General features: G+C 46.0%; 1 protein-coding gene across 1 annotated transcript; it reads right to left on the reverse strand.

Moving 5' to 3' along the window:
* Nucleotides 1-12,818: 12,818 nt before the first annotated feature.
* Nucleotides 12,819-17,176, reverse strand: LOC131291078 (paired box protein Pax-6). The gene is made up of 6 exons (XM_058320266.1): nt 17,169-17,176; nt 14,021-14,441; nt 13,745-13,961; nt 13,338-13,478; nt 13,034-13,238; nt 12,819-12,825 (listed from the first exon to the last, which is right to left on the reverse strand). The coding sequence occupies exons 1-6, from the start codon at nt 17,174-17,176 to the stop codon at nt 12,819-12,821; spliced, it is 999 nt and encodes a 332-aa protein (XP_058176249.1).
* Between the last annotated feature and the right edge of the window lie 210 nt (nt 17,177-17,386).

Below are 17,386 nucleotides of genomic sequence, written 5' to 3' on the forward strand. Positions count from 1 at the left end.
TGGTATTCCGAATATCGATAAAAAAATTCTACTAATCCTAAATCCCGCTCCCGTCAGAAGGAAACCAAGCTAATCCGACGCAGTGTTATAAAATATTTAGATTATTGATGTTTGTAATGATTTTCAACAGCTTCTAAATGATTGTAAAAGCCGTTCAAATTATTTAATAGAGTATGTAAGGGTTTTATTTTCTAATGTTGGTTTACACACGATTCCTATATTGTGTTATTAGTTTGTGGCAGAAGACTTTTACCAACAATACATGAAGAACGTACCTCAAAAACGGTGGAACGAAAGGACGAACAGATAAGAAGGTAAGGAAAATCATATTAACCGTAAGATATCATCCATAAAGATATAACTTCTCTTGTGTCTGCAATGATTACTTTTCATACACCAGACGGAAGCTCCTGTACAACAGCTATGTTATTTCATTTTAATTTGTTCTTATCAATGCCATCCTACTCCTGATCTGTAATAGGATTGTTTTCAAGTAGTTTCAACATTTGTTTAGTTTAGTTAAGTGTTTCGGTTTGTATCGTTGAGCTTTCGTTTCAAATAAAACACTCCTTTTAGGTAGAAAAACTATCAACCATCCGTTTTGCCTTCCCCTAAGCGATACTAGCGCTACCTATACGTCAGCTTTCGAAGCAGGTGAATGTTTTCAAACGCTTAGTCGAGACGCATTCGGCGTCCGCGTTCTGATGCAAAAGGTGCGTGACAGCTGGCCTGATGACGTAATGGATGCACACATGGTTTTCCTGCCAAACACGCACGTCCGTGCGGCGGAGATAGTGTCCACGCCGGTCGAGATCAGTTATTCCGAACCGGTCCGACCCGGCGTGTCTGGTGTTTTCACGCCAGCCGACCTTTGGCACCGGCTTCGAGGCCACCGCCGGCCCGGTCAGACATGCAGACAATGACATTCGCCCTCGAGACCGGGCCGGCATTCCCCGGCACACACACACATTCCGAAAGCGGTGCCGGGAAACCTGTCGGACGGTTGCCAAAGTGAAGCGCCGCACGGCGAATGGCTCGAGTGGCCAAAGTGGCTGCCAAACAGGGCGATCCTCGGCGGAGTGTGTCGCCTTCCGCTGCCAACAGCTGGCACACGCATGCACGCACTCACATGCACACATATGGCTGTGTTTAATATCGTCCCTTTTCCAGCAATTCCCGAAAGGAATCGGTTTAACATGGACCACACTTTCACTTTCGAATAGTTCGAGCAAAGATTTGGAATCACCATCTTCAGTTAACAGGCAGTTAGCCTTTGAGGATCTCGCGCCTGTCTCGGTGTTGACTGAAAAGCAGAACGAAAAGCGGCAATCTTGTCCCACAAAGTAAAAGGAAACACTCCCTTAGGGTCGAAAGCGCGGGTTCGAAAAGAAATAAAATATATAAAAATAGTGTTCAATATTTAAAAATGGCCTCCTCGGCGAAGGAGTGCACCGACACTCCCATGCCCATCCACCTCCATCCCCTTGACCCATTCCTGTAGAGATCCTGAATTCTCTTGTCACCTCTTAACGCAGAAACCCACCGTAATGGTTCTTGGATCTACTTTTAGAAACCGGTCCCGCGCAAAGCTGGTGGAGACAAAAAAAACCAACACACACAGGCACACACATGCAGGCGATGCACTACTCAGCCAAACTAACAGACACACAACAACGCCAACAGGGTGCAACACTGAATGTTGCCGGCTCCATTTGAGCAGTGTTTAAATTTTCCCGCTTACTACTCCCTCGGTTGACTGTTGACTTCATGACTGTAAGCTATCTTCTATTTATTCCGTTTTGTTCTTACTTTTCCCTCTTTTATTGGTTCAACTTACATTTCAAATAACAAGTTTGACAAAGTGTTACACGTTTTTGAAAGGTAAAACACTCCTAAACCATGCAATCGTCATTTTTTGTAGAGAGAGTTACCAGGCTCCACTGTTGCAGAGGAATTGCTAGTTAAACTAGTAATTAACTTTTCCGTAAGTTTAGTAATCGAATCGTTTTTAGGTCTATATTTTAGCCAAGCGCCATCTTTTTATATTCCGGTCTTGAAATTTTATAATTGTAGTCAGCTTAGTATCTGTTTATCTATAACCTTTTCCTACATACTTGATTTCATTAGTTACGTCTGGCCAAACAACACAAAATAGAGTCTTAACTGTTTATAGAATCTGTTAGTAATCTAGTTTGTTACTTTCAATTTGCTGTTCGATAATGAAGTTTTCCAACTGAATATCAAATGAATCAATCATTAAAAGACATTTTTTTATTATTGCACATTACATTTCCCAAAGATTCATGAATCTCCAACATATTGACTTTTGTGAATTGTTGGATTTGCAAAATGTGAAATGATGTAGACATTTGCGGCTGTGTTGTTTTAATCGTCATTTAATCGTCGTCCGAGCGATGTATCTTTGGAGTTTCATTACTGGTCAGATGCTTATCCATTTCGAAATATGTATTTAATTTCATATCGAAATTTTTAATACAAAACACTCTTTACTAGCACAAAAACTACTAGCCACGAAACTTGAGTTAGTTTTCAAAATCCTTCGATTCAAAGAAGATGTCAGCTACAAAACAATGGACTCGATAACAAATGCAAATCAGGATTACTTTCAAACAAACATCTGCTGCATATTTTATTTAAAGGATATTCTGGTAAAATCGACCGCGATATAAACAACAAAAAACTATTTACCCTTCTAGTGCATTTGTTGTCATGTAACAACATATTCAGGGTCCCATTTGTCGACGAAATGGGACTGACTAATTCAACCTGTCAAAACAACCACCAGCTAAAGCAAACAATACCACGCACGTTTGCCGTGACAAACAAAAGCAGTGCACAAAACCGTCACGGCCATTGCCTGTCCCGGGTTCCGAGAATATGCAAACACCCGAGCACACACACACACACACACACACACACAGGCTGCCTGATAGTAGTTGGGCGGAGTAAACCATGTGTTTGGCAGTTCAGCACCCGGCTGTGTTTTCCTTGCGCGGGGAATTGTGTTTTCCTATTGTTTGTTGTTGTTTGGCTGTGTTGTTGCGCAAAGGTTTGCAAAAACACAAAAATCCACCATTATTTTGTGTTTTGGTTCGCTCGAAGTCGCTCGAAGGAAACAAAAATGGCCCCCCGGCTCCGTTACGTCAGCGCACAGTGGGCAATGTTGGCGGGCCAATGTTTGCAAACAATCAGCTGATCGGAGCAATGCGGCACCAGCCTTTCGGGAGCAGGTCTAATTTCGATGCACCTCGAAGGAGCTGCAGCGCATCGACGCGCGACCCGGATGAGCAAAGTAATTTACGTGTGTGCGTGCGTGTGTGTGTGTGTGTAAAGTTCGCCCGATAAGAGCGCACACCGACGCGCGCTGGCGAAACGACTTGCGAAAAATGTAAGGAAAATCGGTTGCACCCTGAGGTGCGACTCGGAAAAGCAAAGAACATTGCGTAGGGCAACCCAGAGCCCGCCTCGCACCCCCTTCCCCCACCACGTTGGACCCTTCCTTCCCTCAGCAACCGAGGCAGCGTTTGCGACAGGCGCTATTTAAAGCGAGTGAAACAAAAATAGACCCATCAAACCGAGGATTGGGGCGGCTGGGGGGACGACCTGGGAGGCGGAAGTGCTGCCATAGCGGGCGGGGAAGAGTGTAAGGGGGGTGTGCAAGCGTTGAATGAAAATGCGCGGCTTCGAGCGAGGCAAATCAGTCAGGCCCGAAAGCCGACGAATCATCGGCAAATGGCAAGTCGTAAAATCGTTCGTTTAGTGTTTTTTTTTTATGTTGCACCCAGCACTAGATGACGGATTGAGAATGTGGGTTACGATTAATGCATTTTGCCCATCGTTCCCACCGAAAACGCTTGGTGACACCTTGAGCGAGAAGGGTGAGAGTGGAATGGTGCCGAAACCTCCGTCCATCCAGACCGGGTGAACAGGACACCGTTAACCCTTTAACACCTACGAGCTCAACCTAATGACATTCACGTCAACCGAGTGAGTCGATTATGCCGCGTAACAAGCTGCGTTAAACATCGTTTCCAGTATCACGACGTTTACGAGCAATGAACTGTGATTCGAAGGATTTCACGAATGGCAAAAACAAACCAAATTCTATTGCCACAAGGGTTACGTAACGCTTCGGCATTTCGAATTCCATCCGTCAACGCGTTTTTGGATGCAATGTTTTTAAACTGGAGTTGAATAGAAGTAAAAGTTCCATTGGCAAAAGGCTTGATCTAAACAATTGATGCTATCATGAGATAACGACATGATCTGTCAGTGTTCTCAACGCACCATGCCAAACCCCCGCACAAAAAGTAAACAAAGTCTGTGCGTTCTCGTCCACTTTTCTCTGGTTTCCTCACGTTGTTTACATTTTGTACGGGAGTTTGACGGATCACGTCGCTATCGCATGATATCCTCAAAAGAGTTGTGTGATTCAGATTCAGATTCGTGAATCTTAATGGTTCTTTGTGTTTTAGAGATTCATGAATCTATAAATGAGCGATTCATGAATCCCAAAAAATAATCAATTGATGAATACGGGTCGCGGGACCTTTTTTTGGTCGCATGATCTAGGTCAATGAAAGAATCATGGAGATTCGTAAAAGATCCATGAAAGATTCATGAAGATTCATTTATATTTCGAAAGATTCATAAACGAGTGAAGATTCGAATCCTAAAAGGTTCATGAATCCATCTGAATGAATCTTAGGTGAAAGATTCATATGAATGAATCTCGCCAAAAAAATTATAAGGTCTTACTTGTTTTCGCCAATTAAAGCGGGGTCATCCCTAAGTCAGGATGTTGGAGACACTTTGAGAAAAATAAGATTTGGGAAAAAACGAAAGCTATTGCCTCGCAAACGGCTGACGAGGAGGCTGTCGCTTAACACGTCGGCTTACGTCACCCATTTCGCAGGTGACAGCAGCAATAAAAACATAAATCCTTTCCACTAAAACTGTAGCCCTCAACTATATTAGTAGATCACTGTATTAGTGTAAAAAGCTGATGAGGATTACTGCTGTCACCGGCGTAATGGGTGACGTGGCAGTTAATATGTTACAGTTTCGGCCATCGCTCAATTGTTTGGGGATTGGACTGCTCCTCTATCTGCAGAAATCGATGGGTTGGTCATTTACACTTACGTTGTTGGACATTTTACAGCAGCTAACCATAGTAACGCTTTTTTGCTCGGGAACGCGTTACTAAACCGATGACGTAAAGTAAATGTCATCGTTTAATGCTGCTCGGGTCGATTGAGTCGCCACTTTGCTTGTCTTGTCTCCCGGGTTTGCACTCAAAGGGTTCGCAAAGAACACCCAACGCTCGCCGGGGCAAAAAATAGTCGCAATTCAGACTGGGTGCGGATGTCAGAGGAGGCTGTGTGACTCCATTCCTCCCGCTGGTGACAGAGACGTGTGTGTGTGTGTCCGGAAAAGACACCGGCCGAAGGATTTGACGGCGATTGACGAGCCAAATGGGCGAACCAGCAATGCAACGCACCAGTAAACATTTTATTAACAACAACAAAGCGACCCGGGCGATGCGGTAGACCGGGAAATGAATCGGCCAAGCCCGGCCTTCCAGGGCCCGACCTGCACCCGAACCCTTTTTGATCCCCAGCGAAACGTCAAACCGAAAGCAAAAAACACAAATCGTCCCCGGCGTTCGACGAACGGCGCAGGGAACGCGGAGTCGCGGAGGCATGGGCCACGCAAACGGTTTGGTGGTTTGGTGGTTTCGTAACCGAGGCAAACACAGAGCGAACAACAACGAAGCGGCAACCCCCGGCAAATGCGCAAAATGAGTGCACACTAGTAAAGCCAGTGTCTAGCTCTGCGGGTCGTAAAAGCAAGCAGGAAGAAATAAAAAGGCGTGCAAAAACGGCGTCGAGAATGCATTTCGCTCGCCTTCTGCAGCCGCCCGTGTGGGAGTGTGGGAAATCCTTCGCTTTAGCCACTGCACTCATCCGCAAAGGTCGGAAAATACTACACAGCTTCCTACAGCGTGGCCCCAAACATCAAGGCCGAAAAGTGTGGGAGCTGTTTTGATTCCAGCAGACGGGACGGGTCAGCGTCGGAGAATGTGGCGGAAAGCTAACGCGAAGCGGAAGGAAAGAAAAACCACCGGCCCCGGGGCGGCAAGCCCGCCGCCACGTAACCTTCACATCGCCCGAGGATGAGTCACCCTGTGCGGAGGTGGTGCGAAAAGTGACCACCTTTACCAAGGTGCGGGCGCCAGAGGTGCATAACTTCACCCGCAACAAATTGTTATTGAATTTGACGATTTTTATTTCCTGGGATTTCAATGACTTCATGCAAAGCAAATTCAGATGACAGATGCTGTTTGTTTTGTTATTATTTTAGATGTTTGGATTGGACTGAATACAGCGAGTCCTTCCTACATTACCATTTTAGTCCCCACAATATTTGTACGACAGCTTATTTTCTCAACAGTTGAGGTTATCATGAGATAACGACGCGATCTGTTAGTTTTTGGACGCGTCTTGTCAAATCCTCATACAAAGGATAAACAAGAACTAGGACATACGTCGTCAGTACTCGACGTGCCCGGCCATGTTAACGCTTTTGCATATGTTGTTTACTTTTCCACTGTCTTTTTCAAGTAAGGAAGTAAATGTTTACCTTTCATATGGTTGGTTTCGTATCTTACATTGGCTTAACGAGTCGCGTCGAGAAATCTGACAGATTATGTCGTTATCGATGGATAGTAAACATGTTGTGGCAACATATCAGGTCATTACGTGTGACAACATATGAGGTCGTTTTGGATCGTCGAGAAGATATCGACACAGTGAACAATTTTTTGCTGTTTTCAACGTGTTGTTTATTTTTTGGATGGAACACCATCGTTAAAATTGACAGGTCTCGACGGAAAGTCATAATGACCTCAATAGTCAGAAAGTAACTGAGGTGTAGAGGAACAACATGAAACAAAGTCGAGGATAGTACCTCCGTTGCACACTTTACTTCATAGGATTGTTAGGTTTTCAAAAACAGAGCGAAAGTAAATTTGTTTACCTTTCGCAAGCATCTGAAGATGAGTGTAAATAAGGATATGGATGTACGCCTTGGCCTCTTTAGTATCCACAGGGAACAAATTCTTCTGTACCGACTCAATTACATCAGATTTAGTCATTTGTAGCAGTTTAGTTCAAGTCCATGAGTACTTAACACTAGAACTACCGGGCCAGTCATTTTGACTGGTCAGCGACATTTTCAATCACATGTATTTCTTAAAGTTGAACAATTCTACCAAATGTTAATGCATGACTTTCACACATCCAATGGAATCTTTATTCTTATGTATTCAAAAGTAAAATTTTCTTTTCAATATTGAACATAAATCGCGGTAAAGTTTCAAGCGTCAAAATCGCGGTAGTTCTAATGTTAATCAGTTTAAAGTTCAAACCCCCAGGCTTCCTCCTCTTGATCGAATCGTAATTGGAGATCAAGCGCGAATATGCACCAGCCCAGATCCTTGGGGGATATTGATTGTTCACCTGGGCGCGTGATTGTTTTGAGAAGCACTGAGTGTATTAGGGGGATCTGTCAAAGTTCTCCCCATTCTGTTTACCTCTTCATGGAATTAGGAGCGCATGTAATCAACACACAAAAAAGCAGCTTATGTCTTAAGGACGCAAGAGTTGTTTGTTTGTCCAACTCCCCGCTGGCATGTAGTAGATCGCAGTACACAGCTGTCAGTGTACTAACGTGGAGAAGGTGTTGTTTGGAATCGCAAAGCGCAAAGCAACCCTGTCGATTGCCCTCTCGATCGATTTACCTGTGCGTGGCAGGACTAATGGTGCCGGATTGGGCTGTCTCCTGGTCGATCGGGACGCGCTGGTAACATCCGCCGTGCGGGGGGCAGCTCGATGGTCGGCGTCGCGGGCTCCTCGGGAATGGAGCGCCTACCACTCGCCGGACGGGAACACGGGAAAGGCACGGGCGCACCGGCGTGGTGGTGGTTTATTGGTGTGAATAAGGCGAATGTGGGTGCGCGTGTGCGTGCGTGTGTGTGTGGGTGCGCATCCGGGCCGGCCGGAGACGCGAGAACAAACCCCTTCCGCCCAGACGGCCCAAGGATTGGACGTCCTTGCCGTCGTCGTCGTCGTCGTTGTCGAGCTGGCGGCGGCTGCCTGTCACTGTTGTTTGTGTTCTCTTGGTGCGAGAGGGCGCGCGGTGGCGGGTGGTGGTGGTGGTGGTGGTGGTGGTGGGAGTGTTGCTGGTGAACGGGGAGAACGCGCGGTGTCAACTGAACCGTAGAAACGACTGTCGGAGGCGGGCCGAATGGGAGGGAAACCGAACAAACCGTGCACGGGCGACCGGGGAGCGGGTGGCGGGTGGTGCCGGTGCCAGTAAGGAAAAACGCAACGGCACAAAGAAAACCTCCCCCTGCTGCCTACCCTTGCCGCGGCACGCAAAACAGAACGAAACGGAACGGTACCCGGACCCGGAACGAAAGGAAAACAACCCCGGACGGTGTGACGGCGCGGCACCAGCGCGGATGCTAGGCAACGGCGGTTAGCAGGAACTCATGGCCGCTGTTCGGGCGCTGTTCGACGGGAGATGATGATTGCTCGCTGGGCCTGGTGCCTGGTGGTTGATTGCTGCTCGTTGCTTGCAGGACGTGGATGGTGGCTGGACGCTGGCGTTGGCATCGGGATTTCGGGCGACCGCAAGGACTCGCCGTGCCACGGATACACACACACACGCACACACGCACACGGGCACACATATGAAAAGTGCACTACATCGGGTGCCGATGGCTGGCATCCGCTTCTCCGATTGCTTTCTTGTTGACGTAGTAGTTGTCGGACTTGTTTTTTTCAGGAAGACGAACGGAACGGTATTTTCCTCGCGTGTTTTTGATGTTGTTGTTGTTGTTGTTGTTGTGTGATTCGGGATAAATACACGCACACACGCACACACACACACACACGCTCACTGTTCGCTGGATCGTTTCTCGATTTTTCCGAATCCCCCGGTTAGCGAAAACCAAAAAAAAAACCCCCCCTGCTTTTTTACGCACAGCCAGAGAAACACACGGGCCTTCACACTCGCAACACCCAAAGCTCGATGTAACGCAGTAACGGCGGCAGGCAGCCAGCTCTGTGTAGGGGTTTTTTGGTGGTCGGAATTTTGGGGACACCGACACCGTTAAACGCAAATCGGAGCACCAAGGAGAAACGGGACTGTGAGCAGCACGACGAGCAAGAAGAAGAAGAAGAAGAAGAAGATGGGATTTTTAAAAAAGGATACCCGAGGGTGTGTGTGTGTGTAAGGGGTGGGGAGGGAGGGAGGTGGGGTGGTTGGGAAAACACAACACTCTTATATCCCCCACGGAACGGCACTGCACATGATTGTTTTTCCTTCCGTCACCGAACGACCGCGGTGGGTGGGGTGGGGGGAGGAGGAGGATCCGAGTAAGGAGTCACACTCCAACACACCAACACCACCTTGCACCACCTTCCGCTGCCACCGAGTGGTGACGGGCCGCGAGGATGCACTTGTCCGGAAGCTGGTCGGGTGTTGGTGGTTTTCCTTCCTTGCTGCACTTTGCGATGGCTTTGCGCAGATTTTTGTTTTCCACCACGAAATCCTCCGTCGTGTTGTGCTGGACGAACGTGTTGTTGAGTGGAGCGCGGCACGAGGAATCGGGACACACGGCTCCCGACACGGCGCGTTTGCCAGCGGCCAGAACCGTTCCGGAGCGTACCGATATTCCGGGGGAAAACGGGGACCGAACCGAAAAAAGAGAAACGGAAACAACGGACGCATGCAGTGTAGTGCAAAACTCGGGCTGCAGGCTGACCGAGGCCTCCTGACTGGCCGAACTGGTGCTTTTGTTTTCCGCGTGCAGCGGATCCGCCAGCGCTCACGCTCGCTCACGCCGTCTCGCTCGGCCAGCGCATCCGTCTGGCTCCCTCTCCCACACACATACACACAGACACGCGCGAGCAGAGGGGGGGAGGGGAGGAAGGGTGAGGGGGGGGACGAATGCCGAATGATCGCAAGATTTTACTGCAACCCGCGGACGGAGGTCGGCCTGTGCGTAATGTTTGCGTGCAAAGATATTAATATAACTGAGAAACCGAACGCAAAAGGTAAAAACACAAACACCTTCGACGAGGACCAGGCGCGCCGAGAGTTCTGGGGTATATATTCTTTTTTCTCTTCTTTTTTTTCGTTGCAGTCTCTCCCTCCCTCTCCCTCTCTCTATCTCCCTGTCCCTGTTACGCCTGTGGGTCTTCTACTGTATTTCATTTTTTTTTTTGCAAGAGTGCAGCCAGTTACAGTGTAGTAGAGTCTAGACTAATAAATCAACAGCACTCGCTCGATCTGTGTGCAACGGCACTCAGTGTCAGGCCGCGGTGGTAGATGCGCCCCAGCATCCCCGAGCGCATCAACACCAGCACACAAGGTGGCACGCACGCGGGCACTCAACGTGCATCGAGCGGCGCGTGTTTTCGAGCAGTCGCATCCGGCCCGCATGAGAGCTTGTCCACCCGGCTAACATTCCGCTATGAAACATGACCGCTACTTTCCTGGGGAGTATTCGGCTGCTTTTTCTTTTTAAGCAGCTACGTTCATTCGAAGATGGGTTCATGAATCTTTAGGGATTCGAATCTTCAAACCTTAATGAATCTTCATGGATCTGTCAGGAACGATTCTTTCATTGGCGTGGATCATGCAACAAAACAAAACAAAATTAGGTCCCTCTACCCATTTTTGGGCCATCACTTTTCATCAGTTGATGTATTTTTGGGATTCATGAATCATTCATGAAAATCGGCCCATGAGCGTCGGGGCACACCACCTCGACGGCGTGGGTTCGAATCCCAACCGAGACCGGACCCTCCCCTGTACGAGAGGACTGACTATCCACGTACAACAGGGAAACAAGTCTCGTAAGCCCTTAACGGGCAGGCATGACCAAGAGGTCGTTACGCCAAGAAGAAGAAGAATAAAGCACAAAGAATCATTCAGATTCATCTGAATCTGAATAAAAATTTTGTTTCCACGCGGGCTCTCTTTTCATACAAGCTCCGATACACGCGCGCAGGCCTGAGTTCATTCAAACTGTTTGTAGGGCTTCTTTTTATGGGTGTGTGCGGGTGAATTGCTTTCTTTTTGGCTGGTTGGGTGAGAGCTTGCGTGTCGGATCCCGCGTTTGACATCGGCATAATGGGGCGAACGGAGCGAAATGGGCAGTTTCGTTTAGCTCCAGATTGCACCAAGCATGGCGGCACCGGGTGGCCCAGCTGCACTATGGGCCAGAGCAACCGCCAGGACAACCGAAGAAGACCGAACGAACATAAGATACATCATACCACGCCAACATGTCTGCTCTTAGCACGTTGACTGCCATGTCACCCCAAAAGCGGGTAGTGGACTTCTATAGTAGTATGCTAAAATATTTACTGAAACGTATCCTTATGAAACCTATTTCAGTTCAATTATTTATGTTAACATGTTGACTGTCAAGCGTTTTTAGCAGTACAATCTTTTTTAATAAAATTTGTTTATAACATTTGTTAAACCGATGGTTTTCGAAGACCAAGCAAAGAATTAGCTTCCCGAAAAAAATAATTTTAATATTTCTATGGTTTTTGTGATGCATTTTCATCTATATATGGGTCAAAAACTTTTCAGAACTAATTGGTCCTGTCACCCAATTTTTGGGGGGCGTTGCAGTCAACGTGTCAAATTTGGTTGTAAAATGAATTGAACCAACGATTTTCAATTACTAAAGGAGACATTTTAGCCATTACTTTGCACTGCTACTATATAAGTCCACTACTATTTAAGTGTACGTGGGCTGATGAGCATTACTGCTGTCATCCGCTTTTGGGGTGACACGGCAGCCAACGTGTTGAAATTTGGTTATCAAACAGTTTTCAAAACCAAACAAAAACTAGACTTCCCAAAGGATACATTTTTGTCATTGCTACAGCCTACTTCGCTACGAGTACAATACCATATTATAGAAAAGTGCTGATAAGGATTGCTACTGTCTCCCGTAACATGGGACGTGACAGCCAACGTAATGCATAAAGGCATTACATACATTTAATTTTTTTCATGCTACCAAGTGCCATGGATTCATCATTGTCATCATTGATGAAAATTGAAAATACCAAAATGTAACTCAGTTAAAAAAGAAATTAGAATTTGCTAAAGAGTGTGATTTTTTGTTTGTCTTTCAAATTTGATTCCACACATATTAAAGTTAAAACCAAATAAAATAAACTGTTAATAGAAAGTAAAGAACGATTTGGTTGAAGTTTTGCTAAAAATCGACAAATACATTGTAGTATCCGGTGTGGGTGTTCATTTTATTTACAAACCTGGGATGGATTGTTTCTCAAACACAGTTTCTTTCTCACTTGTGTTGACCGGTGCCCCAGTGTGACCCCATTACGTAATCACCCGACCAACCAAGTCTATAGTGCTAACGATATGACATTTTTTAAAGCAATTAAGACGGGCGAACGGGCGAATCTGGTAAATCGTTATTCGAGTAGAACCCATCTGGGGCCACTAGGGTGGCAATTACGCTACTCGCACATCTGTTTGCGATTTTATACGTTCCTCTCAACTGCCCATCCTCCCCCTCGCCTACGTCAAACGGGTCATTGCAAGTCCCAATAATAGTTTCCATGTATTACTAAGCGATAGTACTTTAACCCTTGCTCTGACAGCGATTTTAATGCAATCATTCCGCTTCGACACCCACGGCGTTAAGGGGCTAGCCAATGTCGGATGCAAAGAGTTCATTAGCGACTGTTTGTCAGATTGGTAAGAAAAGACGATTGGTTGCGAGTTTAAAAGCGAGTTATTTATTTACCACCGGAACAGCGATTCCACGGGGGGGATGAATTTCATCGATTCGTGCTGGGAATGAGAAGACTGGAAACCCAACCATTCCATATGCTCGTTCATCTACTACTTAACATAAATTCCCTTTTATGGAGTATGGGAAGTAACTTACCGACACTGTACCAGCACCCAGTTTATCACACGTACGACTTTGGCTATCAGACTATTGTTGATATACAGTGGATTGCAATTTACCTGGTTTACCATACCTGACCGTGTCCCTAGCCATACCTGTATGCGTGCCTCCGGCAGCTGGATCCGCTCGGACAGCCGTTCGCGGGCAAACACGTCCGGGTAGTGGGTGCGCTCGAATTCTGCTTGAGTTGGAAGAGATTGGAACAAAACGACACAAAACGAGACATCAAGCGTCAAAGAACGATTGTAGTGTGCGGTGGTAGCTGAGAAACGCTAGTTACCTCGTTCTAAATTTTCGATCTGCTCGTTCGTGAACGATGTTCGATTTCGTTGCAGTTTTCGCTTCAGCTTCAGGCGAAGCTCGGAGTCCTCGTCGTCTTCGGACGAGTATTTATCACTCATCTCTTCCAGGCAACAGTTGGCTGAGGTAAAGTGGTGATTAAAAGAAGAAGGTTGTTGACAATGGAAAAACCAACTAAGATACAATCGGAAACTAGTTTCGTTTGCATTTTCGACAAATGTTATATAATTCAACGTTTTGGAAACTAGTTTCTACCGCAAAACAATGTAAACATTGTTTAAGTTGATCGAAAAGATCAAGTGGACAAACGGTTCTTAATAACAAACGTTACTTTACTCTGGAAAACAAAGTCTTCCAACAGACGAAAGGAACGAAAACTGAACGCACCTGGCTTGGAAGGCTGCTCGGCGGATGATTTAAGCGACAGATGGGGAATCGGGTGCGAGGAGAAGTTGAACTGACCGCTACCAATGTTCTGGCACCAGGTCCAGTGGCCGCTGGTGTTGTTGAATAGTTTGATTTTCTCGTACACCGTCTCATTGCTCTGCGACGACGTTTCCTTGTTCGATGCTAGATTTCGCAAGACACGATTGATGGATGACACCTGCAAAAGGTTTGGGTGTGAAAAGTAAGAAGGGCAGGTGAACCAGTGGTGGTGCTTACGCTCGGTATGTTGTCGTTGTTGCAGGTGCCCTCCGAAAGCAGACGGTCGCGTATCTCCCAAGCGAAAATGCTCGGACATTCAGCCTTATACTCCGCGATCTTCGACACTACGGCCGCCGTCGCCACGCGGGGCTTGCTGCCGCCGATGGCTCGCGGTTTGATCGAGCCCGTCTCGTAGTACCGGCCGAGTATTTTGCTAACGCACCCATTGGAGACCTGCAGGATGCGGGAAATATCACAGGGGCGCGCGCCCGAGTGCGCCAGCTCGACGATCTTCTGCCGGGTGGAGTCGGGCAGCGGCCGCCCGTTCACGTACACGCCACCGAGCTGGTTGATGCCACTATGACCCGACGAGTTGCAGCCGAAAATCGAGTTCACACTCTGTATATTGCTCTGGATTTGCATCGTTGCGCAGAGAACGCTGTAATTCGGGCAAGCAAGCAGAACACGGCGATTAGCAAAGCGAACCCCACAAACACACTCGTTTTTTCGATACGTTTCGGCTTAAAATTCCGCTCGGAAAATCAAGCCCGCCCAGTGGAAAATAATTTAACCGTAATTTACCTGCTGATCCGAAGCTAGATGTCTGTGCAATGCCTACTTTTAGGCGTTTGTGAAATGAGCAGACACCAAGGGGAGACGTTTCACGATGCTGCACTATGCGCATGCCCTGCCAAAGGTGCACGGTTGCTTGTGGGCAGCTACAATGGACGTGCATACGTTTTATAGTGCTTGTACCGGGTTGATTTTACATAACCAGCCGCTGGCGATACCGAGCAAACCAGCCAGCTTGAATTCAAAGCTGCTTTCCACTGGAATAAATTACCGAACTACCAATCGACCCCGAAGCGCAACGAATTTTCCAGTTTTCCATTTTTACCATAGGAAAATTTTCCCTGGGGGAAAACGGTGCAGATATGTTATACGACACCTGCATACAGGTGAACTGAAGTTTCAAATTCAAATGAACCGCTTTTTTACGGTTCGTTCAACGTGCAGATAAAAAGGACATGATTTTTTCGTGAACATTAATTGATTTTTTCCTAACCATGTACGCCCTCGTAATATAAATTTTTCGTCCATGAGAACGTTCGCAACAGTCGGTCGGTGATTACCGGGAAGACCATCGATGGAGCAGAAACCGGTTTATAGACAGTAACCCTTGAAGGCCCACATATTCCATCAAAGTTGGATGTCAAACAGGCAGAAAAACTTGTTTATTTATTCATAAATTCCTCTGTCTTTTATAGGTGTTAGCAGTTACAAAGACAATTAAGATCATTTTCTGAAATCTTGTACTCAAAACTCGTTTTTTCCATGCAAGCCTAACATTGTGGTTTCGTGGTGAAGCATATAAAAAAACCGTCCCTCAGCTAGTACATCCCAAGGAGAACCCTGCTGCACTTGCCTACCAAAGGTATCCATGCCTACCGAAAAGAACCTTGCCGAGTGTATTTTTGGTAGGCATGGACACCTCATAACCTACCAATAATTTGTTTTGGGAGGCACCGCAGTGGAAAGAGGTACTGGCTGTCAAACCTTTGTTTGTTTACTGTTTACTGTTTACTGTGCAAGTCTGGCCAACTAGCAAGCATTCGACCGTGTACCAGCGTATTCGTTGTTTAATTATTTGTTTGAGTTTTGTTAAAGCCGTTATTGTGTGTGAAATGGACCGTCTTGCAAGAATGAAACGCAGTGGCACGTTTTACCGGCAATTAAATAGTATTCGTAGAGTATGGAAAGTAGAGTCCACTAATGAAGGTGGGTTAGTTGTGAATTTGTAAACAATACCATTATTTTGCCAAACTACAACGTGAATTACCTTCCTTGAAACAGATTTGATCAGCCAGCCATCGGAAAATGTTCCAGATGGATCTGCAATTACCTGCTCGCCAAGTCCGGACTTCGCGGCGATCATCGGTTGTTACCGGTTGTAACATAGTATCGGTGGCCAGGGTTCGATAGCAGCGCTTGGATTGACCGACTCGGGGTGGTTAACCGGGGCCGTGTTAACTCGCATCAGACAGTAAGTACGTGTGTAAGAACCCACAGCAGAGAGTTCTTACTGATGATGATTTGTCCGTGCTTTTCACACATTTCAGGGTCTCGACAAGGAGGAAGAAGCGGCTTGAAATAATCATCAATGCGTTCTACGTGTTTTCACTGGCCATGACGGAGTGGTGCTGCACATCGTACATCGAAGGAGCCTGCTACGATCCGTGGTCGCTGTTTGCCAGCACGAACCAGAGGAGGCGTCGGACGATATCTGAACATTTCCCCTGATTGCCTACCGAACCGGACGATATATATAGTATTATATATAATATTATAGATGTATCAAAATAATAAAACAATCAAAAATATTTTACTGTATGAAAATAATTATTATGGGAAAGAAAAGATATCCTGAACCCAGCTCATATAATCTACTACGAATGGGTATACGTTTTTTACGCGTATAGCCAGAAATAGGTGTTATAAACACGTTGCACAGTCACGTTGTCAAAACAGTTCTCTTTTGCGGTGTCCCGCAAGTATCAAGAGAATTGTTTTACCCTTCTTTTCAGAAGTGTTTTACATCCAAAATTGCATAGGAAATCTGCTGCAAAAGAAGGTGTAAAACACTTCTGAAAAGAAGAGCGATCAGGTCTCAAGAGAATTCTTTTACATCAAAATGACGCCAAAATTTCTCGTTGGGATGTCATTTTAACGTTATTCATGCATTATATTATATTGTCTATGCATGTCTTACTAGAGTTGAGCTGTTCAGATTAAAATCCATGAGTTTTAATTGATCTTCGCTTCTTTGATCTTCATTTTGAGATTCATGGATCTTTGAATGAATGAAGAAAACCCCAAAGATTCATACAGGAAAAAAATCAATGCCCAAGCGACACAAATTATATGAGAAGACCCTCGTTTTTTTTTGGAGTATTGCGTAGAGTTCTATCTTAACTTAGGGTGGTTTAGCACGACGTTCTAATGGGACTTTTTTGCCATTAGCGGATATCGCTCTATTCCAGGTGTGTGGAGTTACTGTTGTTTTTTTTTCTCTGCTCGAGCTTGAGGTTTGGGCCTCTTTATCGCGGAGCAGGTGACACCTGGTCGCGAGCTTGGCTTTTTTTTTGCTCGATCTACTTACACTCACCGAAACATCATTCAAGATTAATTAAAAATCATGAATATTAAAAGATAATAAAAATAATAATATAAAAGGTTCAGGAAAGTTTTGAGATTCGAATCCTATAGGATTCAGAACGAATCTTTTTTGAAAGATTCATATTCTACTCTATCTCTAATGTCTGCGAATGTTCTTCGTGGCATACGTTGTCCGAATTTATCGATTTTCGGACGGTGAAATTTCGG

Source organism: Anopheles ziemanni, chromosome X (assembly GCF_943734765.1).
Source record: "Anopheles ziemanni chromosome X, idAnoZiCoDA_A2_x.2, whole genome shotgun sequence".
Classification (NCBI taxonomy): Eukaryota; Metazoa; Arthropoda; class Insecta; order Diptera; family Culicidae; genus Anopheles; species Anopheles ziemanni.

Excerpts from the sequence above, each read along its gene's own strand:
- LOC131291078 (XM_058320266.1), bottom strand. Across the intron at positions 13,962-14,020 it reads ACAACGACAACATACCGAGC|GTGTCATCCATCAATCGTGT; the intron begins GTAAGCACCACC and ends AACCTTTTGCAG. Across the intron at positions 13,479-13,744 it reads CGAGCAGCCTTCCAAGCCAG|CCAACTGTTGCCTGGAAGAG; the intron begins GTGCGTTCAGTT and ends ACTTTACCTCAG.